The sequence below is a fragment of the Coregonus clupeaformis genome, chromosome 19 (genome assembly GCF_020615455.1).
Source record: "Coregonus clupeaformis isolate EN_2021a chromosome 19, ASM2061545v1, whole genome shotgun sequence".
In the NCBI taxonomy this organism is placed as follows: domain Eukaryota; kingdom Metazoa; phylum Chordata; class Actinopteri; order Salmoniformes; family Salmonidae; genus Coregonus; species Coregonus clupeaformis.
This window is the reverse complement of record NC_059210.1, coordinates 58,099,495-58,125,299: the sequence shown is the minus strand read 5'-3', so window position 1 is coordinate 58,125,299 and position 25,805 is coordinate 58,099,495. Positions and strand designations below refer to the sequence as shown.

The window sequence follows — 25,805 nt, the reverse complement described above, 5'->3', positions numbered from 1 at the left end:
AAGCGGCAGCTCTACCCTTTAGCTCAGTGCGGATGTTTCCTGTAATCCATGGCTTCTGGTTGGGGTATGTACGTACGGTCACTGTGGGGACGACATCATCGATGCACTTATTGATGAAGCCAGTGACTGATGTGGTGTACTCCTCAATGCTGTCTGAAGAATCCCGGAACATGTTCCAGTCTGTGCTAGCAAAACAGTCCTGTAGCTTAGCATCTGCGTCATCTGACCACTTTTCTATTAACCGAATCACTGGTGCTTCCTGCTTCAGTTTTTGCTTATAAGCAGGAATCAGGAGGATAGAGTTATGGTCAGATTTGCCAAATGGAGGGCGAGGGAGAACTTTGTATGCGTCTCTGTGTGTGGAGTAAAGGTGGTCTAGAGTTTTTTTCCCTCTGGTTGCACATTTAACATGCTGGTAGAAATTAGGTAGAACGGATTTAAGTTTCCCTGCATTAAAGTCCCCGGCTACTAGGAGCGCTGCATCTGGATGAGCGTTTTCCTGTTGATTAATGGCCTTGTACAACTCATTCAGTGCAATCTTAATGCCAGCATTGGTTTGTGGTGGTAAATAGACAGCTATGAAAAATATAGATGAAAACTCTCTTGGTAAATAGTGTGGTCTACAGCTTATCATAAGATACTCTACCTCAGGCGAGCAAAACCTAGATTAAATAATAGATTTTGCATATTTTAATATTGCTTTTATTTTGTTGAATTGTACTATATCTCATTTTTTCATGCATTTTCAGGTGTTGTTTGGAATATTTTTACTTTCAAAGATCTCTACACCATCTAGTATTGGCACAAGATAAGACATGGAAGCAACTTGAAATGTAACTGCCATACCTTTCTAACTGACATGTCAGAATTAATAAACAATAGTAAAAGTCAACAATTTTTTTTATATATACTGGCCCCCCGTGGGATTCGAACCCACAACCCTGGCGTTGCAAACGCCAAGCTCTACCAACTGAGCTACATCCCTGCAGGCCATTCCCTCCCCTACCCTGGACGACGCTGGGCCAATGGTGCGCCGCCACATGGGTCTCCCGGTCGCGGCTGGCTACGACAGAGCCTGGATTCGAACCAGGATCTCTAGCGCTGCGCCACTCAGGAGGCACAAAGAAACCATAAAAATCATGTCACTTTCCGTAGGATTATGTAGCCACAGAATGTTTTTAAAATCACTTTAAGCCAATTGAGTTTGTATTTAGTCGAGATCATTCGAGTCACTTGAAGAGAAAACAACGCAGACAGACTTTGCCACAATCCTGTGAATGGACATTTATTCGTGGAGTGAAGCAGCAGCAGCAGCAGCGATAAACGATTTGAGAAATCATCAAATCTGAAGGCAGGTTTCTAACACTTAACAAGTATAGCTGTGACAATAAAATGACTTTTGTCGTTAATTTAGCCTACAAGCTACAATAATACTAGACTATTTGTTGATTTAGTGTATGTTGGTGGTAGCCTATGTGCGCTAGTGTTACGGTTAAGTTTGGATTGGATTTTATACTTGATTTTGAATTCTTGCCATAATCTGCGAAGCTGTAAGGTTAAATTTGACATGTTGCAGTAAACCAAGGATATGAATGAGGGGGAGGGGTAGCAAATTGAACAACTCTTCATTTAAATAAAATCAAATTTTATTTGTCACATACGTGTTTAGCAGATGTTATAGCGGGTGTAGCGAAATGCGTGTGCTTCTAGCTCCGACAGACAATATCTAACAATTTCACAACATATACCCAATACACACAAAACTAGTAAGGAATGGAATTTAAGAAAATATACAAATGGACAAGCAATGACAGAGCGGCATGGACTAAGATACAGTAGAATATTATAGAATGCAGTATATACATATGAGATGAGTAGTGCAAGATATATAAACATTTAAGTGACTAGTGTTCCATTTCTTAAAGTGGCCAGTGATTTCAATAGGCAGCAGCAGCCTCTGTGCTAGTGATAAATTAATATTTTAGGCGCATTAGTCGATATTAAAGCATGTACGAGGCTGCTGAGACTCGTTTGAAATCTCCATAAGAGTAGTCCTAATGTTTCATAAAAAACAGTTGATTTGGTTCAGAATATATGGTTACCGCAGGCTACATTCTCCAGTGCACTCCAGGACATTGGACTTCAGCAGCCGATCAGTTTGCCCGCCATTTCAAAAGCCCGGGCTCTCAATTCTTCACTTCCGCTGACACGCCCATTTCTGGTTGGAGGGGGAAATAATAAGTGACGGAACAATGAACAACTGATATGAAATGACACATTAATTAGGTTTCAGTTTGCCCGCCATTTCAAAAGCCCGGGCTCTCAATTCTTCGCCGACACGCCCATTTCTGGTAGGAGGGGGAAATAATAAGTGACGGAACAATGAACAACTGATATGAAATGACACATTAATTAGGTTTCAGTTTGCCCGCCATTTCAAAAGCCCGGGCTCTCAATTCTTCGCCCGACACGCCCATTTCTGGTAGGAGGGGGAAATAATAAGTGGCGGAACAATGAACAACTGATAATTAGGTTTCAGTTTGCCCGCCATTTCAAAAGCCCGGGCACTCAATTTTTTCATTGGCAGTGCCATTGATGGCTTACACCCGCTATAACATCTGCTAAACACGTGTATGTGACAAATACAATTTGATTTGATTTGAGTAACAGCCAATTTATACTTGATCCGAAAATGTTGTCGGAGGTGCTGTATGGATGGTGTGACACTTGCGGAGCCACGCAGAGGCCAAATTGAGCTCCGTACCACTTTGCCATGCGCCTCTCACATTTTGTAACAATGCAGAGGGCTCGGTATAGCGCCGCATTGACATGATTGGGGGCGGGAGGTCCTGTATAAACACAAACGCACTTCCTTATAACAGCTCTGCAGCTCCGGGAAGAACAAGAAGTATGAATGCCCTGACTTCTGCAGAACTAGAATATGTTATGAACAGAGTGTACTAAGTTTTGTAGACGTTAGCCTTTGCCAAAGAAAAAAAAATCGCGTTGTTTAGAAGGAGTGCATAGTCAAATTGAGTTATTGCACAGGCGCATTTCACAGAGTAGTCGTTCCCTAAAGGAAATATGCAGATGTCTGCTAGAACGGGCCAAAAGGATCTCACTAGCTCGTGCTTGGCTCTGCCCACCTTCTTGCTTGTTCTGCCCACTATGACTCATCTGTTCCCATTGGAAACGACAGGCAGTGGTCTATCTTGGTTTAGTTACTGTCATCACCAACCCTGCTAATACTGTCATCACCAACCCAACTAATACTGTCATCACCAACCCAACTAATACTGTCATCACCAACCCTGCTAATACTGTCATCACCAACCCAACTAATACTGTCATCACCAACCCAACTAATACTGTCATCACCAACCCAACTAATACTGTCATGTGGAATAGTGTTTTAATAATAATAATAATAATAATATGCCATTTAGCAGACGCTTTTATCCAAAGCGACTTACAGTCATGCGTGCATACATTTTTTTTTTGTGTATGGGTGGTCCCGGGGATCGAACCCACTACCTTGGCGTTACAAGCGCCGTGCTCTACCAGCTGAGCTACAGAGGACCTGGCTGTACAGTAGTCTACCACTGACAGTAATACTTTCATGGTAATGAAATATTTTGAAGGTCCTGTGAACCAGACTGTGCATGAACTCTAAATGCCTTTTATTTATTGTGTTGGTCTTCAGATGTCAGCAAGAAAGGATAATTACAAACGGGTCAAAGCAGAGGTCAGGGCCACACTGAAAAGTTTGAAGTCAAAGAAGTTCCGACGATTTAAACGCCATCTGTGTAAGAAGATTGATAAGAGTGTTAAGAAGATGGGAGTGAAAGACCTTGTGGCGGTACTGATGAAGAAATATGGAGAAGAGGCCAGTAACATTGTGTCCTCCATTCTAAAAGACAGTAAATTGAGACAAAGAAAAGAAAAGAAAAGACAAAGTCAACAAGGTGAGTATAGGCATTACATTTCACATTTTAGTCATTTAGCAGACGCTCTTATCTTATTTTCATACTGGCCCCAAACGTATGATTTCACACAGGAGTAAAGGAGGGATTTTGGGCTTAGCCTTGGTTATAGTATTTACTCAGTAGCATTTTGTTCTTCTAATAAAGTTGTAAGCATAATTGTTTAGGGTATGACATACCCGGTAAACTCCCCCTCAGAATAAAAGATTGTGTGTGCATTGTATTACAACAGTGAATTTTATGACCTGTATGCAGTGTTTTCTGTATCTTATAGGCTTAATCATGGGACAAAAAAGGCCCTTTAATCTCTCTCTAGTCAATGTTAAATGATTCACATCTTTCCTCCATAGGCTTTGAGAATGAGGAGATTCCCATTAAGGAGGACCAACAGGTAATTGGGCTTTGTTTTAGATGTGTTCTTTCCAGCTGCAGGGATTCTGAATGTTCCTATAGATGTGTATAGGACATCGGTTTTTTTCATTGGCAGTGCCATTGATGGCTTACACCCGCTATAACATCTGCTAAACACGTGTATGTGACAAATACAATTTGATTTGATTTGAGTAAGAGCCAATTTATACTTGATCCGAAAATGTTGTCGGAGGTGCTGTATGGATGGTGTGACACTTGCGGAGCCACGCAGAGGCCAAATTGAGCTCCGTACCACTTTGCCATGCGCCTCTCACATTTTGTAACAATGCAGAGGGCTCGGTATAGCGCCGCATTGACATGATTGGGGGCGGGAGGTCCTGTATAAACACAAACGCACTTCCTTATAACAGCTCTGCAGCTCCGGGAAGAGCAAGAAGTATGAATGCCCTGACTTCTGCAGAACTAGAATATGTTATGAACAGAGTGTACTAAGTTTTGTAGACGTTAGCCTTTGCCAAAGAAAAAAAATCGCGTTGTTTAGAAGGAGTGCATAGTCAAATTGAGTTATTGCACAGGCGCATTTCACAGAGTAGTCGTTCCCTAAAGGAAATATGCAGATGTCTGCTAGAACGGGCCAAAAGGATCTCACTAGCTCGTGCTTGGCTCTGCCCACCTTCTTGCTTGTTCTGCCCACTATGACTCATCTGTTCCCATTGGAAACGACAGGCAGTGGTCTATCTTGGTTTAGTTACTGTCATCACCAACCCTGCTAATACTGTCATCACCAACCCAACTAATACTGTCATCACCAACCCAACTAATACTGTCATCACCAACCCTGCTAATACTGTCATCACCAACCCAACTAATACTGTCATCACCAACCCAACTAATACTGTCATCACCAACCCAACTAATACTGTCATGTGGAATAGTGTTTTAATAGTTGTCTGGCTGTACAGTAGTCTACCACTGACAGTAATACTTTCATGGTAATGAAATATTTTGAAGGTCCTGTGAACCAGACTGTGCATGAACTCTAAATGCCTTTTATTTATTGTGTTGGTCTTCAGATGTCAGCAAGAAAGGATAATTACAAACGGGTCAAAGCAGAGGTCAGGGCCACACTGAAAAGTTTGAAGTCAAAGAAGTTCCGACGATTTAAACGCCATCTGTGTAAGAAGAGTGTTAAGAAGATGGGAGTGAAAGACCTTGTGGCGGTACTGATGAAGAAATATGGAGAAGAGGCCAGTAACATTGTGTCCTCCATTCTAAAAGACAGTAAATTGAGACAAAGAAAAGAAAAGAAAAGACAAAGTCAACAAGGTGAGTATAGGCATTACATTTCACATTTTAGTCATTTAGCAGACGCTCTTATCTTATTTTCATACTGGCCCCCAAACGTATGATTTCACACAGGAGTAAAGGAGGGATTTTGGGCTTAGCCTTGGTTATAGTATTTACTCAGTAGCATTTTGTTCTTCTAATAAAGTTGTAAGCATAATTGTTTAGGGTATGACATACCCGGTAAACTCCCCTCAGAATAAAAGATTGTGTGTGCATTGTATTACAACAGTGAATTTTATGACCTGTATGCAGTGTTTTCTGTATCTTATAGGCTTAATCATGGGACAAAAAAGGCCCTTTAATCTCTCTCTAGTCAATGTTAAATGATTCACATCTTTCCTCCATAGGCTTTGAGAATGAGGAGATTCCCATTAAGGAGGACCAACAGGTAATTGGGCTTTGTTTTAGATGTGTTCTTTCCAGCTGCAGGGATTCTGAATGTTCCTATAGATGTGTATAGGACATCGTTTTTTTTTCATTGGCAGTGCCATTGATGGCTTACACCCGCTATAACATCTGCTAAACACGTGTATGTGACAAATACAATTTGATTTGATTTGAGTAAGAGCCAATTTATACTTGATCCGAAAATGTTGTCGGAGGTGCTGTATGGATGGTGTGACACTTGCGGAGCCACGCAGAGGCCAAATTGAGCTCCGTACCACTTTGCCATGCGCCTCTCACATTTTGTAACAATGCAGAGGGCTCGGTATAGCGCCGCATTGACATGATTGGGGGCAGGAGGTCCTGTATAAACACAAACGCACTTCCTTATAACAGCTCTGCAGCTCCGGGAAGAGCAAGAAGTATGAATGCCCTGACTTCTGCAGAACTAGAATATGTTATGAACAGAGTGTACTAAGTTTTGTAGACGTTAGCCTTTGCCAAAGAAAAAAAAAATCGCGTTGTTTAGAAGGAGTGCATAGTCAAATTGAGTTATTGCACAGGCGCATTTCACAGAGTAGTCGTTCCCTAAAGGAAATATGCAGATGTCTGCTAGAACGGGCCAAAAGGATCTCACTAGCTCGTGCTTGGCTCTGCCCACCTTCTTGCTTGTTCTGCCCACTATGACTCATCTGTTCCCATTGGAAACGACAGGCAGTGGTCTATCTTGGTTTAGTTATAAAAAATCTTTGCTAATACTGTCATCACCAACCCTGCTAATACTGTCATCACCAACCCAACTAATACTGTCATCACCAACCCTGCTAATACTGTCATCACCAACCCAACTAATACTGTCATCACCAACCCAACTAATACTGTCATCACCAACCCAACTAATACTGTCATGTGGAATAGTGTTTTAATAGTTGTCTGGCTGTACAGTAGTCTACCACTGACAGTAATACTTTCATGGTAATGAAATATTTTGAAGGTCCTGTGAACCAGACTGTGCATGAACTCTAAATGCCTTTTATTTATTGTGTTGGTCTTCAGATGTCAGCAAGAAAGGATAATTACAAACGGGTCAAAGCAGAGGTCAGGGCCACACTGAAAAGTTTGAAGTCAAAGAAGTTCCGACGATTTAAACGCCATCTGTGTAAGATTGATAAGAGTGTTGATAAGAGTGTTAAGAAGATGGGAGTGAAAGACCTTGTGGCGGTACTGATGAAGAAATATGTAGAAGAGGCCAGTAACATTGTGTCCTCCATTCTAAAAGACAGTAAATTGAGACAAAGTCAACAAGGTGAGTATAGGCATTACATTTCACATTTTAGTCATTTAGCAGACGCTCTTATCTTATTTTCATACTGGCCCCCCAAACGTATGATTTCACACAGGAGTAAAGGAGGGATTTTGGGCTTAGCCTTGGTTATAGTATTTACTCAGTAGCATTTTGTTCTTCTAATAAAGTTGTAAGCATAATTGTTTAGGGTATGACATACCCGGTAAACTCCCATCAGAATAAAAGATTGTGTGTGCATTGTATTACAACAGTGAATTTTATGACCTGTATGCAGTGTTTTCTGTATCTTATAGGCTTAATCATGGGACAAAAAAGGCCCTTTAATCTCTCTCTCTAGTCAATGTTAAATGATTCACATCTTTCCTCCATAGGCTTTGAGAATGAGGAGATTCCCATTAAGGAGGAGATGGATGACCAACAGGTAATTGGGCTTTGTTTTAGATGTGTTCTTTCCAGCTGCAGGGATTCTGAATGTTCCTATAGATGTGTATAGGACATTGTTTTTTTTCCCGTTTTTTTTTCATTGGCAGTGCCATTGATGGCTTTCACAATTTTCAGTAGTCAACTGGGTGGGACTTGGTATGGGTTAGGAGGGATCATAGAATTCCATTCAGATCAGCAGGAGGGATCAGCCAATGAATTATACTACTGAGCAACATTTTACATTTTACATTTTAGTCATTTAGCAGACGCTCTTATCCAGAGCGACTTACAGGAGCAATTAGGGTTAAGTGCCTTGCTCAAGGGCACATTTACGTCATTTAGCAGACGCTCTTATCCAGAGCGACTTACAAATTGGTGCATTCACCCTATAGCCAGTGGGATAACCACTTTACAATTGTTTTTTAAATTTTTAAATTTTTAATTTTGTATTTTATTTTTTATTTATTTATTTATTTATTTATTTTTTGGGGGGGGTAGAAGGATTACTTTATCCTATCCCAGGTATTCCTTAAAGAGGTGGGGTTTCAAATGTCTCTGGAAGGTGGTGAGTGACTCCGCTGTCCTGGCGTCGTGAGGGAGCTTGTTCCACCATTGGGGTGCCAGAGCAGCGAACAGTTTTGACTGGGCTGAGCGGGAGCTATGCTTCCGCAGAGGAAGGGGAGCCAGCAGGCCAGAGGTGGATGAACGCAATGCCCTTGTTTGGGTGTAGGGACTGATCAGAGCCTGAAGGTACGGAGGTGCCGTTCCCCTCACTGCTCCATAGGCAAGCACCATGGTCTTGTAACGGATGCGAGCTTCAACTGGAAGCCAGTGGAGTGTGCGGAGGAGGGGGTGACGTGAGAGAACTTGGGAAGGTTGAACACCAGACGGGCTGCGGCATTCTGGATGAGTTGTAGGGGTTTAATGGCACAGGCAGGGAGCCCAGCCAACAGCGAGTTGCAGTAATCCAGACGGGAGATGACAAGTGCCTGGATTAGGACCTGTGCCACTTCCTGTGTAAGGCAGGGTCGTACTCTCCGAATGTTGTAGAGCATGAACCTGCAGGATCGGGTCACCGCCTTGATGTTAGCGGAGAACGACAGGGTGTTGTCCAGGGTCACGCCAAGGCTCTTCGCACTCTGGGAGGAGGACACAACGGAGTTGTCAACCGTGATGGCGAGATCATGGAACGGGCAGTCCTTCCCCGGGAGGAAGAGCAGCTCCGTCTTGCCAGGGTTCAGCTTGAGGTGGTGATCCGTCATCCATACTGATATGTCTGCCAGACATGCAGAGATGCGATTCGCCACCTGGTTATCAGAAGGGGAAAGGAGAAGATTAGTTGTGTATCGTCAGCGTAGCAATGATAGGAGAGGCCATGTGAGGATATGACAGAGCCAAGTGACTTGGTGTATAGGGAGAATAGGAGAGGGCCTAGAACTGAGCCCTGGGGGACACCAGTGGTGAGAGCACGTGGTGCGGAGACAGCTTCTCGCCACGCCACTTGGTAGGAGCGACCGGTCAGGTAGGACGCAATCCAGGAGTGAGCCGCGCCGGAGATGCCCAGCTCGGAGAGGGTGGAGAGGAGAATCTGATGGTTCACAGTATCAAAGGCAGCAGACAGGTCTAGAAGGACAAGAGCAGAGGAGAGAGAGTTAGCTTTAGCAGTGCGGAGAGCCTCCGTGACACAGAGAAGAGCAGTCTCAGTTAAATGACCAGTCCTGAAACCTGACTGGTTTGGATCAAGAAGGTCATTCTGAGAGAGATAGCAAGAGAGTTGGCTAAAGACGGCACGCTCAATAGTTTTGGAAAGAAAAGAAAGAAGGGATACTGGTCTGTAGTTGTTGACATCAGTGGGATCGAGTGTTGGTTTTTTGAGAAGGGGTGCAACTCTCGCTCTCTTGAAGACGGAAGGGACATAGCCAGCGGTCAAGGATGAGTTGATCAGCGAGGTGAGGTAGGGGAGAAGGTCACCGGAGATGGTCTGGAGAAGAGAGGAGGGGATGGGGTCAAGCGGGCAGGTTGTTGGGCGGCCTGCAGTCACAAGTCGCAGGATTTTATCTGGAGAGAGAGGGGAGAAAGCAGTCAAAGTATAGGGTAGGGCAGTGTGAGTAGGACCAGCAGTGTCATTAAACTTAACAAACGAGGATCGGATGTCGTCAACCTTCTTTTCAAAGTGGTTGACGAAGTCATCCACAGAGAGAGAGGAGGGGGGGATTCAGCAGGGAGGAGAATGTGGCAAAGAGCTTCCTAGGGTTAGAGGCAGATGCTTGGAATTTAGAGTGGTAGAAAGTGGCCTTAGCAGCAGAAACAGATGAAGAAAATGTAGAGAGGAGGGAGTGAAAAGATGCCAGGTCGGCAGGGAGTTTAGTTTTCTTCCATTTCCGCTCCGCTGCCCGGAGCTCTGTTCTGTGAGCTCGCAATGAGTCATCAAGCCACGGAGCTGGAGGGGAGGACCGAGCCGGCCGGGAGGATAGGGGACACAGAGAGTCAAAGGATGCAGAAAGGGAGGAGAGGAGGGTTGAGGAGGCAGAATCAGGAGATTGGAGGGAGAAGGATTGAGCAGAGGGAAGAGATGATAGGATGGAAGAGGAGAGAGTAGTGGGAGAGAGAGAGCGAAGGTTGCGGCGGCGCATTACCATCTGTGTAGGGGCAGAGTGAGTAGTGTTGGAGGAGAGCGAGAGAGAAAAGGACACAAAGTAGTGGTCGGAGACATGGAGGGGAGTTGCAGTGAGATTAGTAGAAGAGCAGCATCTAGTAAAGATGAGGTCAAGCGTATTGCCTGCCTTGTGAGTAGGGGGACGGTGAGAGGGTGAGGTCAAAAGAGGAGAGGAGTGGAAAGAAGGAGGCAGAGAGAAATGAGTCAAATGTAGACGTAGGGAGGTTGAAATCCCCCAGAACTGTGAGGGGTGAGCCATCCTCAGGAAAGGAGCTCATCAAGGCGTCAAGCTCATTGATGAACTCTCCAAGGGAACCTGGAGGGCGATAGATGACAAGGATATTAAGCTTAAATGGGCTAGTGACTGTGACAGCATGGAATTCAAATGAGGAGATAGACAGATGGGTTAGGGGAAAAAATTGAGAATGTCCACTTGGGAGAGATGAGGATTCCTGTGCCACCACCCCCTCTGACCAGATGCTCTCGGGGTATGCGAGAACACATGGTCAGACGAGGAGAGAGCAGTAGGAGTAGCAGTGTTTTCAGTGGTAATCCATGTTTCCGTCAGCGCCAGGAAGTCGAGGGAATGGAGGTTAGCATAGGCTGGGATGAAGTCAGCTTTGTTGGCAGCAGAACGGCAGTTCCAGAGGCTGCCTGAGACCTGGAACTCCAGGTGTGGGGTGCGTGCAGGGACCACCAGGTTAGAGAGGCAGCAGCCACGCGGTGTGAGGCGTCTGTGTAGCCTGTGCGGAGAGGAGAGAACAGGGATAGGCAGAGGCATAGTCGACAGGCTGTAGCAAATGGCCACAATAATGCAGAGGAGATCGGAATGAAATGAACCAAACATCAGGAAAAGGAGAGAGTAGGGCCTCCCTCACCAAAAACTTCCACCTCAGAAACTATAATTGTTTCACTGAACCACCCGAACAAAAAACTCTCCCAACTTCCACCTCAGAAATCAGAATTGTTGCGAACTACAGCGGTTCATTCAGCTAGCCAAATATGACACCATAGCTAACCAGCATGCCAGCATCCAACAACACACAGTTTAGCACCAATACTTGGCTACAACAAACTACCAGTAGTGTGATAACACACTAAACAGATAATTCGTGTGTTAACGAATTACGTTGGCTAGCTAGCACAAATATATTGTATTTAGCTGCTACAGTACAGTTAGCTGCTCGTGTTGGCTAGCCAGCAATGGCTACTGTGTTGACCCTGTTTGGAAAACGGCTAGCTAGCTAGCTTCGTGCTACCTACAATAACTACCCACAACAGCCCACGATGCCTGACTATGACGCCATGGCTAACTAGCATGCTAGCATCCAATAACACACAGTTTAGCACCAATAGCACCAATACTTGGTTACAACAAACCACCAAAAGTGTGTTAACACACTAAACAAGCAAGCATTCTATAACTGCAAGTGGCAGTAAATCACCAACCTTGGCTCTGTACCTTTTATTTATTTATTTTATTTTACCTTTATTTAACTAGGCAAGTCAGTTAAGAACAAATTCTTATTTACAATGACGGCCTACTCCGGCACTGACGTTGGGCCAATTGTGCGCCGCCCTATGGTACAGCCTGGAATCGAACCGGGGGTCTGTAGTGACGCCTCGAGCACTGAGATGCAGTGCCTTAGACCACTGCGCCACTCGGGAGCCCAACCTGTTTAAACTATACACACTGCAGCACAGTATGCAGCTACACTCCAGCACAGTAGGTGGCGGTATGAACCTATTCAGTTTATTTATGAAGCGTCACTACACTCATAGAAGTAAAGAAGAAGAAATGGCCCACAATGGCTCTGGCCATGCTGTCACAGAAGTGGCCATTGCTGAAGATGGAAGATGCGCTCTCTAGTACATCTCTGATATGGGGTGGCGAGGCTAATCTGTTATTGTTTCTTTCCCCTACACACCCAAGGTGACACCTCTGTCTAAGGCCAACCACACTGGAGGACCACTCGCTGAACACAGAGGATACACAGCAACTAATGGAAGCAACGTTTGTGCACCAACGTTTTCTGGTGTTTCAGTTGGAAATAACCTGAAGATAGAAAATAATTGTGAGAGAAGCCGGTGTCAGGAATTTGGGGCAAAACATGGGTGGATCTCTGTTTTTTTAAAATTGTATACATCTTTGTAAGTTGCTCTGCTAACCTACTTTATTGTGATGTTTTTTAATATTTTTTTTATCTCTAGTCCATGTGTACCCTGGAAAGATTGACCAGCAGGTAATTAATGGGATTTCTTATATACAATCTTTATAAGAATATGGAGTGTTGCCACCATTAACTCTATATATATTTTTCAAACTCTGTATTTGAAAGGATATTTGAAATCTAAATGTCTGTTTTGTTAATTCTTGTAGATTCCACAGTTAAGCCCAGTGCCACTGTATGACCACAGCAAGGAGAAGGAAAGTAAGTCAAATTCAGTTGTTATCCCAGTGGAAAAAAGTATATTATTTCACCCAAAATAACACATTTGTTGTTCTATTTTTGTTGCTCTTTTTCAAGACATCCTTCACATCAAAGACAAGATCAAAAAACGCCAGAAGGTGAATTCTGAATGCATACTAGAGGGTATTGAAACCCAAAGCACATCAGTCCTTAACAAGGTCTACACAGAGTTGTACATTGTCACCTGTGATTCTACCAGCATCAATAAGGAACACGAGGTGTGGCAGGCTGAGACGGCACACCTCAAAGACTTCTCTGAGGCCTCCGTCATAAAATGCCAAGATATCTTCAAGCCTGCTGAAGACGAAACTATCAGGTGTGTGGTGACAAAGGGAATCGCTGGCATTGGGAAAACTGTGGCAGCTCGGAAGCTCAACTTGGACTGGGCAGATGGAAAAGCGAATCAAGAAATCGATTTTGTATTCCTCCTATCTTTCCGGAAGCTGAATTTGATAAAAGACCAGCACAGTCTGCATGGACTTCTTCAGCACTTCTACCCTGAACGTAAAGACATAAACGTTAAGGAGATGTATGATGAACATAATGTTTTGTTCATCCTTGACGGCCTGGATGAGAGCCAACTACAACTAAAGTTTGATGAAATTGAAAACAGGCTGGTATCTGATGTGTCTGAGTCTGCTTCACTGGACGTTTTGCTTACAAACCTCATCACTGGCTATCTTCTCCCTAGGGCTCTCCTCTGGATAACCTCCCGTCCAGTAGCTGCCAATCAGATCCCTAGAGACTATTGTCATCGAGTTACAGAGATCAGAGGGTTCAATGATGCTCAAAAGGACGAGTACTTCAGGAAACACATCAGAGATCCAGAGATGGCCAGCCGCATCATCTCAGACATAAAAGCAACCCGGAGCCTGTACATCATGTGTCATGTACCGGTGTTCTGCTGGATGGCAGTAACTGTGCTTCAGGATATACTGAGTAAAGACAACAAGAGCAGGCCAAAGCCTCGATCTTTGCTTACAACCCTCTCTGAAATGTACATCCATTACACAAGGATACAAACAAGGATCAGTTTCGAGAAGCATGGACCAAAACAGGACAAACAACGTCCTTTGATGTCAAACAAAGACATCATTTTGAAATTGGGAAAGCTAGCATATCAGAACCTGGTAAGTCAGAATGTGCTCTTTACAGAAGAGCACTTGACAGACTGTGATATTAGTGTCGTGGACGCTGCTACATGCCCTGGCCTGTGTACAGAACTTGTACAATTAGAGCATGGACTGTATCCAAGGAAGCTGTATTGTTTTGTACACTTAAGTGTTCAGGAGTTCTTTGCTGCTCTGTACGCATTTCATGAATTTGAAAATGGCAGGATTGACTCAGTGAAAGCCTTAATCAAAAAGAGGAAAGGGAGAACTTTGTTAGATTTCCTCAAAGGTGTGCTCGACATTGCATTAGATAGTCAAAATGGACACCTGGACCTTTTCACACGCTTCCTTTTCGGGATCTCTCACAACTCCAGCCGGGACCTCCTTCAAGACATTCTGGGAAAAACAACCAGCAGTTCAGAATGCAACAAAAAGTTAATCGGATATATCAAGATGTTGAAAAGGAAGGACCTCTCTCCAGAGAGATGCATCAACTTGATCCACTGTGTGCTTCAGCTGAAGGACCACACCATACTTCAGAATGACAACAACCAAGTCTCGCCTTCAGACACACAGCCAACTCCATTTCAGTGTTCTCTCCTGGCATATATGTTCATTATGTCAGAGAAGCCTGAAGAGTTCGACTTCAGGAATAACAAAGCTTCGGAGGAAGCTTTTCGCAGACTGGCTCCTGCTTTGCTGTCTTGCACTAGAGCGTTGTAAGTATCACTCACTATTTGTGTAGCATATTTAAATCGCACATGTCAATTATAAATGGAAAAGTTTGTAATGGCAATTATGAACTCAATCTTTTTCACAGGCTCAACTTCTGTGGCATCACAGTACTGGAGTGTGCAACTGTATCCTCAGTTCTCCAGTCTGAGAATTCTCGTCTGTCAGTCCTGGACCTGGGCCACAACAACCTGTGCGATGAAGGGGTGATCCGCCTCTGCTGTGGGCTGCGGAACCCCAACTGCAAGGTGGAAACCCTGAATCTACGCCACAATCATGTGGGAGTTGGAGGTGTCAAGGCAATCTGCGAAGTGCTGACTTGTCCCACCTCAAAACTTCAGAACTTGGACCTCAGCTGCAATGACCTTGGGGACCCGGGGGCAGAGTTGCTTGCTGTTGCCCTCCACAAGCATTGCAAGCTGCAAGCACTGAGGTATGTACAGCAGTACCAAATAAGAAAATGACACATTTGAAGGGGTTAATCTCTGTGCTGATCGCTGTGCTGACTTATGGATATAGATTGTTCTTCAATTTTCAATGTTTCTAGTTTTAATGTTGAAACAAATTTGTATTTTTTCCATAATTATTTTTCCTATTTTCATTTACAGGCTATCTGGCTGTTTGATCACACTGCCTGAGATTGTGTCCTCTGTCCTGGCCGTAGCTTTGAGGTCAGAAGCCTTCCAGATGAAAGAGCTGGATCTGAGCTACAATCCCCTCAGATACGTTAAATTGGATTTCCCGCTACAGCTGAAGTGAGTTAGATTGAGTAAAAATACAAATATGCTTCTAAATAAAATATGAATGAGTAGAGCTAAACATTGAGAGATTAGAACTTTATCAATTAAACTATTTAATTAAAGGAATGAAACCTTCTAGCTATGAGCCTTGTTACATCCTAGTGTCATTATACTGCATCCCCTGAGATTGAGATGCGCGAGGATGTCGAAGTCTTTGGCTTGTAAAACCATTCATGTGTCACCTGCATTGGGGCAGTACAACCCCGATTCGGTGGAGGTGATCATGAGCCAAAACAGCTGTGTTCCAAATGATCAAAGCCAGAATTTGGGCACTGAGCTCAACCTGATGGAGATGACCGAAGTGGAGTACACCCACCTTCAGCACATCATCCAGTCACACATGGAGGCACAGGCGGCTGGTCCAGAGGGATCTGGAGATGCCCGGTTCAACACTACCGTATTCACTATGGAAAGCCCTGCACCCCAACCTACGACCACAAACTGCGAAGCAGAATACCCAGCAAAGTCTCCACCGAACACTCCACCTGATGTCATATCAAGTTCAACTGATGAGCAGCAGTACATTTTCGCGACTTGAACCAGGGTCGACAGGTTGACATCAAGGAAATTAAAATGGTATTGGTCAGTGACGGGAATGTTATACCTGGAGAAAGGACCCCCACCACTTGCGGTGAAGTCCCCGGCTCCGTGTTGGCTAAAGTCAGGAGTGCAGTGGATGCGACCCAAGAACGCGGCTTGGAAGCATACAACAACGGTAGCACACAGCTATTGTCCAGGCCCAACCCACCCGCCCGAGTTCGCTTGGAGAAGAGGTTCAACTGCACCCCCTGTGACATCCCCAGACCAATAGGATGTGCAATCAGCAGCTCTTACCAATTTTTTGACAATGCTTCATCACTCCAATGAGGCGCAAGAAGCAGCAATGCATCCACAACCGCAGAAGTGGGTGTGGTCAGATCGGGGCAACCCTATTGAGCTGTCATACCCATATGGAAGCATGTTCAACCCCATTGCTGGCGCCCGTCAAGGGTTTGGGATGGTCCCTCATATGCTTGAACCCAATAAGCATCAAGGGTTGATCATTCCAAAGAACTTCACATTCAGCTATCGGCCAGACAAGATGCCTGACAAAGTTCCATGCGTCAACAGCCCCAACCCAACAGAGGAGAAAGTTTGGGTGAAGGTGGAAGATGATTCTGTGGCGAAGACTGCTAAACGCGGTAGGACCCGTGGACCCTGTGCTGTCAAGGCCCCCGGCATTGTCCCAAACTCAGTGGAGGGAAGAGCAGCTGGAGGAGCAGGCACCAGGAAGAGAGGAGGGCCACCAGTGGAAAGTAGCCAGCGCAGAGAGAGGCACAACAGCAAGGAGCGGAACCGCAGGAGGAGGATCCGCTTCTGCTGTGATGAGCTGAATGTGCTGGCGCCGTTCTGTAACCACGAGACGGACAAAGCCACCACCCTGCAATGGACCACCGCCTTCCTCAAGTACGTCAGAGAGGTGTACGGGGACTCCATCAAACAGGAGTTCCAGGGCACGTTCTGTGGCAAGACTGGTCAGCGGCTCAAGCCCAGCAGTGCCTCAGGTCAAGTCATGGTCCGCCAGGAGACAGCAGAGCCACAAAGCGCTCCACAGGCATCGGAGCAGTAAATACACACCTACACCTATTTAATAATTATTATATTTATTATTAATTTATTTGACCCTCAAGAGTAGCTGTGCTCCATCGGGTTTGGCTTTGGAACGTTAGCTGTCACAAGCATCAGGTATTGCCAAAGAGACAGACACATCCATTTGATTGTTTTTTGAGGGGAGAAAAAGGATTTGGGTGTTCTGTTTATTTCTTTATTACAACACCTTGAAATATTTTTTTTCCTCGACGTGATTATTACCCCCCTTGACAGGGCATGTACTCCAACATGTACATTTCCGTCTTGATCTAGTTGGTCACACATTTTTTTATCAGAGATTTCATAAATGTTTATTTTGCTTAAAAGTGTTCAAGTTCGACTGATATTTGAAACAAGCTTCCTTTCCAAACCTCATGAATGACAATAATTAAAACAGGTGAAGGTTTTAAGTTTCAGACCATGGAAGTAACATTTCAACATGGTTTTGAGGGTCTTGATTGTACAATGCAAGTTTAACTGCACTCCAGGACTCCTATGGATCAGGTTAGTGTATATGAGGAAGAAGGAGATTCTTTATGAGCCAACAAACCTTTTTATAAAAAAGAAGAGTACTTTACTGAAAGTCGTGCACAGGAGGCACTGTTTCTCTACGATAGAAGAGAATGTATGAAAATGTATGCACTCACTAACTGTAAGTCGCTCTGGATAAGAGCGTCTGCTAAATGACTAAAATGTAAATGTAGGATGAGCATTTCCAGGCTTTCTTTCATTCCTCTTTATTTTGTGTCTTTCAGCATGGACCATACAGGAGAGAGCAGGAATAAACCAGGTCTGAAGAAATGTGAGTAAATATCCATTTGCCATTCTCACCTTTACGAACACAGTGATTGACAGTGGTCTCTGTAGAATATTTGACATATAGGAGGACCATGTACCAATTTATAATAGTGTCAGTGGCCCTGTGTAGCTCAGTTGGTAGAGCATGGCGCTTGCAACGCCATGGTTGTGGGTTCGATTCCCACGGGAGGCCAGTATAAAAATAAAAATGTATGCACTCACTAACTGTAAGTCGCTCTGGATAAGAGCGTCTGCTAAATGACAAAAATGTAAATGTAAATAATAATATAATAATAATATGCCATTTAGCAGATGCTTTTATCCAAAGCGACTTACAGTCATGCGTGCATACATTTTTGTTTGTGTATGGGTGGTCCCGGGATCGAACCCACTACCTTGGCGTTACAAGCGCCGTGCTCTACCAGCTGAGCTACAGAGGACCACATGTAAGTGTGACAGCAAAGCTTGTGTAGCAGGTAACTGAAACTTCTAATCTGCACATTTCAGATGCCAGTGAGCTCACACTAGACCCCAGCACAGCAAATCGTTTCCTGTCCCTGTCCGAGGGGAACAGGAAAGTGACGCGCCAGAGGAAGGCGCGAGACTATCCCAGCACCCAAGAGCGGTTCGATGAATGCAACCAGGTGCTGAGCAAGGAGGACCTCGGCGGGCGGCATTACCTGGAGATTGAGTGTCTGCATGACGTACATATAGGCATGGCCTACAAGCGATTAAAGAGGAACGGGGCCGGAGACAATGTAACGCTAGGACGGAATGCTCTTTCTTGGGCTTTGTACGCCTCAAAGGATAAGTTCTATGCCCAGCACGAAAAAATTATTCACAACTTACGGCTCCCTGAAATCAAATCAGATGAGTCCTATAGAATTGGGGTGTTTCTGGACAGGCCGGCCGGCCTCCTGTCCTTCAACAAAATCTCCTCAGAGTCTGACAAACTGACCCACCTGTACACCTTCCACACCACATTCACTGAACCCCTTTATCTTGGGCTTAGACTTCAATCTCCAACCTCAACCATTTCTCTCAAATAGTCAAATAGCCTACATTACATCTAAGCATTGTCTTTCAGAAAGTATATGTCCCACTGGGTGGGAGGGAGAGGGGTTATAGAAAACTTTGTGGTCAGACTTAGGTTCTAAGCTAAGGAAGTATACTTGAGAACAGAATGGCCTGTGGGTTTACAATACTGTTATGTTGTATCTCCTTTATTCCTCTGAACAAAGAATTTAAAATAATGTGCTATATACTGTATAGCCGTACTGACCATAATTTCAATTTAAAATAATGTCAAAAGCTGGCTAATGATCGAACAAATGTTAATGTCTGTGCCTTCAGAAAGTATTCACACCCCTTGACTTTTTCCACATTTTGTTGTGTTACAAAGTGGGATTAAAATGGATTTAATTGTCATTTTTGGTCAACGATTTACAAAAGAAAAATACTCTGTCAAAGTGGTAGAAAAATTCAAAAATGTATTACAAATGAAAAATAAAACACTGATATATCTTGATTAGATAAATATTCTTCACATAAATATGTGCTTAGCTGTATTCCATAAGTTTTCACCCCCCCCAAAAAAAAATCCCTAGTCCTTGCCGATGACAAGCATACCCATAACATGATGCAGCCACTACCATGCTTGAAAATATGGAGCGTGGTACTCAGTGATGTGTTGTGTTGGATTTTCCCCAAACATAATGCTTTGTATTCAGGACAAGAAGTTCAGTTCTTTGCCACATTTTTTGCTGGATTACTTAAGTGCCTTGTTGCAAACAGGATGCATGTTTTGGAATATTTTTTTCTTCTGTACAGGCTTCCTTCTTTTCACTCTGTCATTTAGGTTAGTATTGAGGAGTAACTGCAATGTTGTTTATCCATCCTCAGTTCTCTCATATCACAACCATTAAACTCTGTTTTGAAATCAACCATCTGCCTCATGGTGAAATCCCTGAGCAGTTTCCTTCTTCTCTGGCAACTGAGTTAGGAAGGACACCTGTACCTTTGTAGTGACTGGGTGTATTTAAACACCATCCAAAGCCTAATTAATAACTTCACCATAGTCATAGGGATATTCAGCTTCTGTTTTAAAAAATAAAAAATGGACAGATCTACCAATCTGTGCCCTTCTTTGCGAGGCATTGAAAAACCTCCCTGGTCTTTGTGGTTGAACCTGTGCTTGAAATTCACTACTCGATTGAGGGACCTTACAATTATATGTATGTGTGGGGTACAGCGACGGGGTAGTCATTCAAAAATCATGTTAACAACTATTATTGAACACCGAGTGAGTCCATGCAACTTATTATGTGATTTGTTATGCATTTTTACTCCTGAACTTATTTAGGCTTGCCATAACAAAGGGGTTGAATACTTATTGACTCAAGACATTTCAGCATTTCATTTTAAATTAATTTGTCAAAATGTCTAAACTAAATTCCACTTTGACATTACGGGGTATTGTGTGTAGATCAGCGACACAAAATCTCAATTTAATCAGGCTGTAACACAATTTTAATTCAGGCTGTAACAAAACAAAATGTGGAAAAAGTAAACGGGTGTGAATACTTGTATCTGAAGGTACTGTATGTGCATGTGTCTGTATGTATATAATGGATCTATATCTATGGAATGGAACGTTTTTGCACAATGCACATTAGGGACTACAATGGAAATAAGTCTTACATTTTGTGATATCACGTTTCTTAAAATCTACAGTATGTACTGTGTGTGTGTTTTTAACTGGCAAATAAAATCTATAAATCAGTCAATTAATGCAATTGTTGTATAAATGTATTCAATGCCCAAATGTAGTACACCTCCTTCTCTCCTACCTTGCTGTTGAACACATCCTCCTCTTTATTGCAAAGCCAGTTGAAGCCAGTCCCTGCACTGTTACAGGCATCATTTCTATGGATGTGTATATTACTAGAACATGATTAAGTGATAATGCCGAGAAGCCCCGTAATGACAAAGCAAAAACAGGTTTTTAGAAATGTTTGCAAATGTATTCAAAATAAAAAACTGAAATATCACATTTGATGAAGATATATTGTCACGGTTTGATATATTGATGACCCGTGCCAATATATCTTCATCAAATGTGATATTTCTGTTGTTTTTTTATATATATATTTGCAAACATTTCTAAAAACCAGTTTTTGCTTTGTCATTATGGGGTATTGTGTGTAGTAGATTGATGAGGAAAAAAACAATTTAATCAATTTTAGAATAAGGCTGTAACAAAATGTGGAACAAATCAAGGGGTCTGAATACTTTCTGAATGCACTGTATATATCCATAAAAATGATGGCAGCTGATTCATAATTTCGACTGGCTGAGAAACGCTGCCTGTCTGTCTCGTCCTGACTCCCGACACGTGCATTAGTATGGGACAGCTGGAGATCTAATTTGAATATTGAAACAATGTTGCAAATGTCAGAGAGACAGACAGAAAGGTTTATATAAATTTGAAATGTGAGAAATGTGTCTACCGAGTGGCGCAGTGGTCTAAGGCACTGCATCACAGTTCGAATCCAGGCTCTGTCGTAGCCAGCCGCGACCGGGAGACCCATGGGGCTGCGCACAATTGGCCCAGCGTCGTCCAGGGTAGGGGAGGGAATGGCCGGCAGGGATGTAGCTCAGTTGATGTCAGTTGGGTTCGATTCCCACGTGGGGCCAGTATAAAAAAAATAATATATATTCACTAACTGTAAGTCGCTCTGGATAAGAGCGTCTGCTAAATGACTAAAATGTAAATGTAAAAATGTGCCGAAAACAAGTGGTGACGTGTAACCTATTGAATCAATAGCACCGCCTCCTCATTGTGTTGGAGGAGAGAGTGTGAAAGTCAGTCCCTTCCCTCATTCTCAGAAATTGGCATTTAATATGTTTTTTTTTTTTTAAGTACATGTTTGTTCCCCGATGAGTGCAGGCTTTTCTAAATGTTTTAAATATATATATATATATATATATACTGCTCAAAAAAATAAAGGGAACACTTAAACAACACATCCTAGATCTGAATGAATGAAATAATCTTATTAAATACTTTTTTCTTTACATAGTTGAATGTGCTGACAACAAAATCACACAAAAATTATCAATGGAAATCAAATGTATCAACCCATGGAGGTCTGGATTTGGAGTCACCCTCAAAATTAAAGTGGAAAACCACACTACAGGCTGATCCAACTTTGATGTAATGTCCTTAAAACAAGTCAAAATGAGGCTCAGTAGTGTGTGTGGCCTCCATGTGCCTGTATGACCTCCCTACAACGCCTGGGCATGCTCCTGATGAGGTGGCGGATGGTCTCCTGAGGGATCTCCTCCCAGACCTGGACTAAAGCATCCGCCAACACCTGGACAGTCTGTGGTGCAACGTGGCGTTGGTGGATGGAGCGAGACATGATGTCCCAGATGTGCTCAATTGGATTCAGGTCTGGGGAACGGGCGGGCAAGTCCATAGCATCAATGCCTTCCTCTTGCAGGAACTGCTGACACACTCCAGCCACATGAGGTCTAGCATTGTCTTGCATTAGGAGGAACCCAGGGCCAACCGCACCAGCATATGGTCTCACAAGGGGTCTGAGGATCTCATCTCGGTACCTAATGGCAGTCAGGCTACCTCTGGCGAGCACATGGAGGGCTGTGCGGCCCCCCAAAGAAATGCCACCCCACACCATGACTGACCCACCGCCAAACCGGTCATGCTGGAGGATGTTGCAGGCAGCAGAACGTTCTCCACGGCGTCTCCAGACTCTGTCACATCTGTCACATGTGCTCAGTGTGAACCAGCTTTCATCTGTGAAGAGCACAGTTCACCAGTGGCGAATTTGCCAATCTTGGTGTTCTCTGGCAAATGCCAAACGTCCTGCACTGTGTTGGGCTGTAAGCACAACCCCCACCTGTGGACGTCGGGCCCTCATACCACCCTCATGGAGTCTGTTTCTGACTGTTTGAGCAGACACATGCACATTTGTGGCCTGCTGGAGGTCATTTTGTAGGGCTCTGGCAGTGCTCCTCCTGCTCCTCCTTGCACAAAGGCGGAGGTAGCGGTCCTGCTGCTGGGTTGTTGCCCTCCTACGGCCTCCTCCACGTCTCCTGATGTACTGGCCTGTCTCCTGGTAGCGCCTCCATGCTCTGGACACTACGCTGACAGACACAGCAAACCTTCTTGCCACAGCTCGCATTGATGTGCCATCCTGGATGAGCTGCACTACCTGAGCCACTTGTGTGGGTTGTAGACTCCGTCTCATGCTACCACTAGAGTGAAAGCACCGCCAGCATTCAAAAGTGACCAAAACATCAGCCAGGAAGCATAGGAACTGAGAAGTGGTCTGTGGTCACCACCTGCAGAACCACTTCTTTATTGGGGGTGTCTTGCCAATTGCCTATAATTTCCACCTGTTGTCTATTCCATTTGCACAACAGCATGTGAAATTTATTGTCAATCAGTGTTGCTTCTGTTAAGTTGCGTCAATTCAAATCTGGTATAGGAACAAAAAGAGGTCCATTGTTTGGCGAAAGCCAGTTGAAGGCAGTCCCTGCACTGTTACATGCATCATTTCTGAGGATGTGTATATTACTAGAACGTTATATCATGTCATTGGACTTGACTGAAGACCATTTTAATGTTTTGTGTTTTGTTTCTAATCAAATCAAATCAAATCAAATTTTATTGGTCACATGCGCCGAATACAACAGGTGCAGACATTGCAGTGAAATGCTTACTTACAGCCCTTAACCAACAGTGCATTTATTTTAAACAAAAAAAGTAAGAATAAAACAACAACAAAAAAAGTGTTGAGAAAAAAAGAGCAGAAGTAAAATAAAGTGACAGTAGGGAGGCTATATATACAGTAAAATAAAGTGACAGTAGGGAGGCTATATATACAGGGGGGTACCGTTGCAGAGTCAATGTGCGGGGGCACCGGCTAGTTGAGGTAGTTGAGGTAATATGTACATGTGGGTAGAGTTAAAGTGACTATGCATAAATACTTAACAGAGTAGCAGCAGCGTAAAAAGGATGGGGTGCAAATAGTCCGGGTAGCCATGATTAGCTGTTCAGGAGTCTTATGGCTTGGGGGTAGAAGCTGTTGAGAAGTCTTTTGGACCTAGACTTGGCACTCCGGTACCGCTTGCCGTGCGGTAGCAGAGAGAACAGTCTATGACTAGGGTGGCTGGAGTCTTTGACAATTTTGAGGGCCTTCCTCTGACACCGCCTGGTATAGAGGTCCTGGATGGCAGGGAGCTTTGCCCCAGTGATGTACTGGGCCGTACGCACTACCCTCTGTAGTGCCTTGCGGTCAGAGGCCAAGCAGTTGCCATACCAGGCGGTGATGCAACCAGTCAGGATGCTCTCGATGGTGCAGCTGTAGAATTTTTTGAGGATCTGAGGACCCATGCCAAATCTTTTTAGTCTCCTGAGGGGGAATAGGCTTTGTCGTGCCCTCTTCACGACTGTCTTGGTGTGTTTGGACCATGATAGTTAGTTGGTGATGTGGACACCAAGGAACTTGAAGCTCTCAACCTGTTCCACTACAGCCCCGTCGATGAGAATGGGGGCGTGCTCAGTCCTCTTTTTTTTCCTGTAGTCCACAATCATCTCCTTTGTCTTGGTCACGTTGAGGGAGAGGTTGTTGTCCTGGCACCACACGGCCAGATCTCTGACCTCCTCCCTATAGGCTGTCTCATCGTTGTCGGTGATCAGGCCTACCACTGTTGTGTCGTCGGCAAACTTTATGATGGTGTTGGAGTCGTGCCTGGCCATGCAGTCATGGGTGAACAGAGAGTACAGGAGGGGGACTGAGCACGCACCCCTGAGGGGCCCCCGTGTTGAGGATCAGTGTGGCAGATGTGTTGTTACCTACCCTTACCACCTGGGGGCGGCCCGTCAGGAAGTCCAGGATCCAGTTGCAGAGGGAGGTGTTTAGTCCCAGGATCCTTAGCTTAGTGATGAGCTTAGAGGGCACTATGGTGTTGAATGCTGAGCTGTAGTCAATGAATAGCATTCTCACGTAGGTGTTCCTCTTGTCCAGGTGGGAAAGGGCAGTGTGGAGTGCGATAGAGATTGCATCATCTGTGGATCTGTTGGGGCGGTATGCAAATTGGAGTGGGTCTAGGGTTTCTGGGATTATGCTGTTGATGTGAGCCATGACCAGTCTTTCAAAGCACTTCATGGCTACAGACGTCAGTGCTACGGGTCGGTAGTCATTTAGGCAGGTTATCTTAGAGTTCTTGGGCACGGGGACTATGGTGGTCTGCTTGAAACATGTTGGTATTACAGACTCAGTCAGGGACATGTTGAAAATGTCAGTGAAGACACTTGCCAGTTGGTCAGCACATGCTCGGAGTACACGTCCTGGTAATCCGTCTGGCCCTGCGGCCTTGTGAATGTTGACCTGCTTAAAAGTCTTACTCACATCGGCTACGGAGAGCGTGATCACATAGTCGTCCGGAACAGCTGGTGCTCTCATGCATGCTTCAGTGTTGCTTGCCTCGAAGCGAGCATAGAAGTGGTTTAGCTCGTCTGGTAGGCTTGTGTCACTGGGCAGCTCGCGGCTGTGCTTCCCTTTGTAGTCTGTAATAGTTTTCAAGCCCTGCCACATCCGACGAGCGTCAGAGCCAGTGTAGTATGATTCAATCTTAGACCTGTATTGACTCTTTGCCTGTTTGATGGTTCGTCGGAGGTCATAGCGGGATTTCTTATAAGCGTCCGGGTTAGAGTCCCGTTCCTTGAAAGCGGCAGCTCTACCCTTTAGCTCAGTGCGGATGT

At 44.4% G+C, this 25,805-nt stretch overlaps 1 protein-coding gene across 4 annotated transcripts; it reads left to right on the top strand.

The window, feature by feature from the left end:
* The first annotated feature begins 1,081 nt into the window (after positions 1–1,081).
* On the top strand, positions 1,082–19,419 carry LOC121551590 (NACHT, LRR and PYD domains-containing protein 3-like). Of its 4 annotated transcripts, XM_045205066.1 has the most exons (12): positions 5,544–5,681; positions 6,050–6,090; positions 7,143–7,392; positions 7,764–7,813; positions 12,405–12,546; positions 12,683–12,714; positions 12,852–12,903; positions 13,000–14,773; positions 14,875–15,219; positions 15,395–15,541; positions 17,971–18,017; positions 18,521–19,419. In XM_045205066.1, the coding sequence occupies exons 1-12, from the start codon at positions 5,552–5,554 to the stop codon at positions 19,060–19,062; spliced, it is 3,552 nt and encodes a 1,183-aa protein (XP_045061001.1). In that variant the 5' UTR covers positions 5,544–5,551; the 3' UTR covers positions 19,063–19,419. The 4 variants fall into 4 exon arrangements, with proteins under 4 accessions (XP_045061003.1, XP_045061002.1, XP_045061001.1 ...); XM_045205068.1 differs by lacking the exons at positions 5,544–5,681; positions 6,050–6,090; positions 7,143–7,392 and adding exons at positions 1,082–1,351; positions 3,704–3,965; XM_045205067.1 differs by lacking the exons at positions 5,544–5,681; positions 6,050–6,090; positions 7,143–7,392 and adding exons at positions 3,553–3,622; positions 3,704–3,965.
* The last annotated feature ends 6,386 nt before the right edge of the window (positions 19,420–25,805 follow it).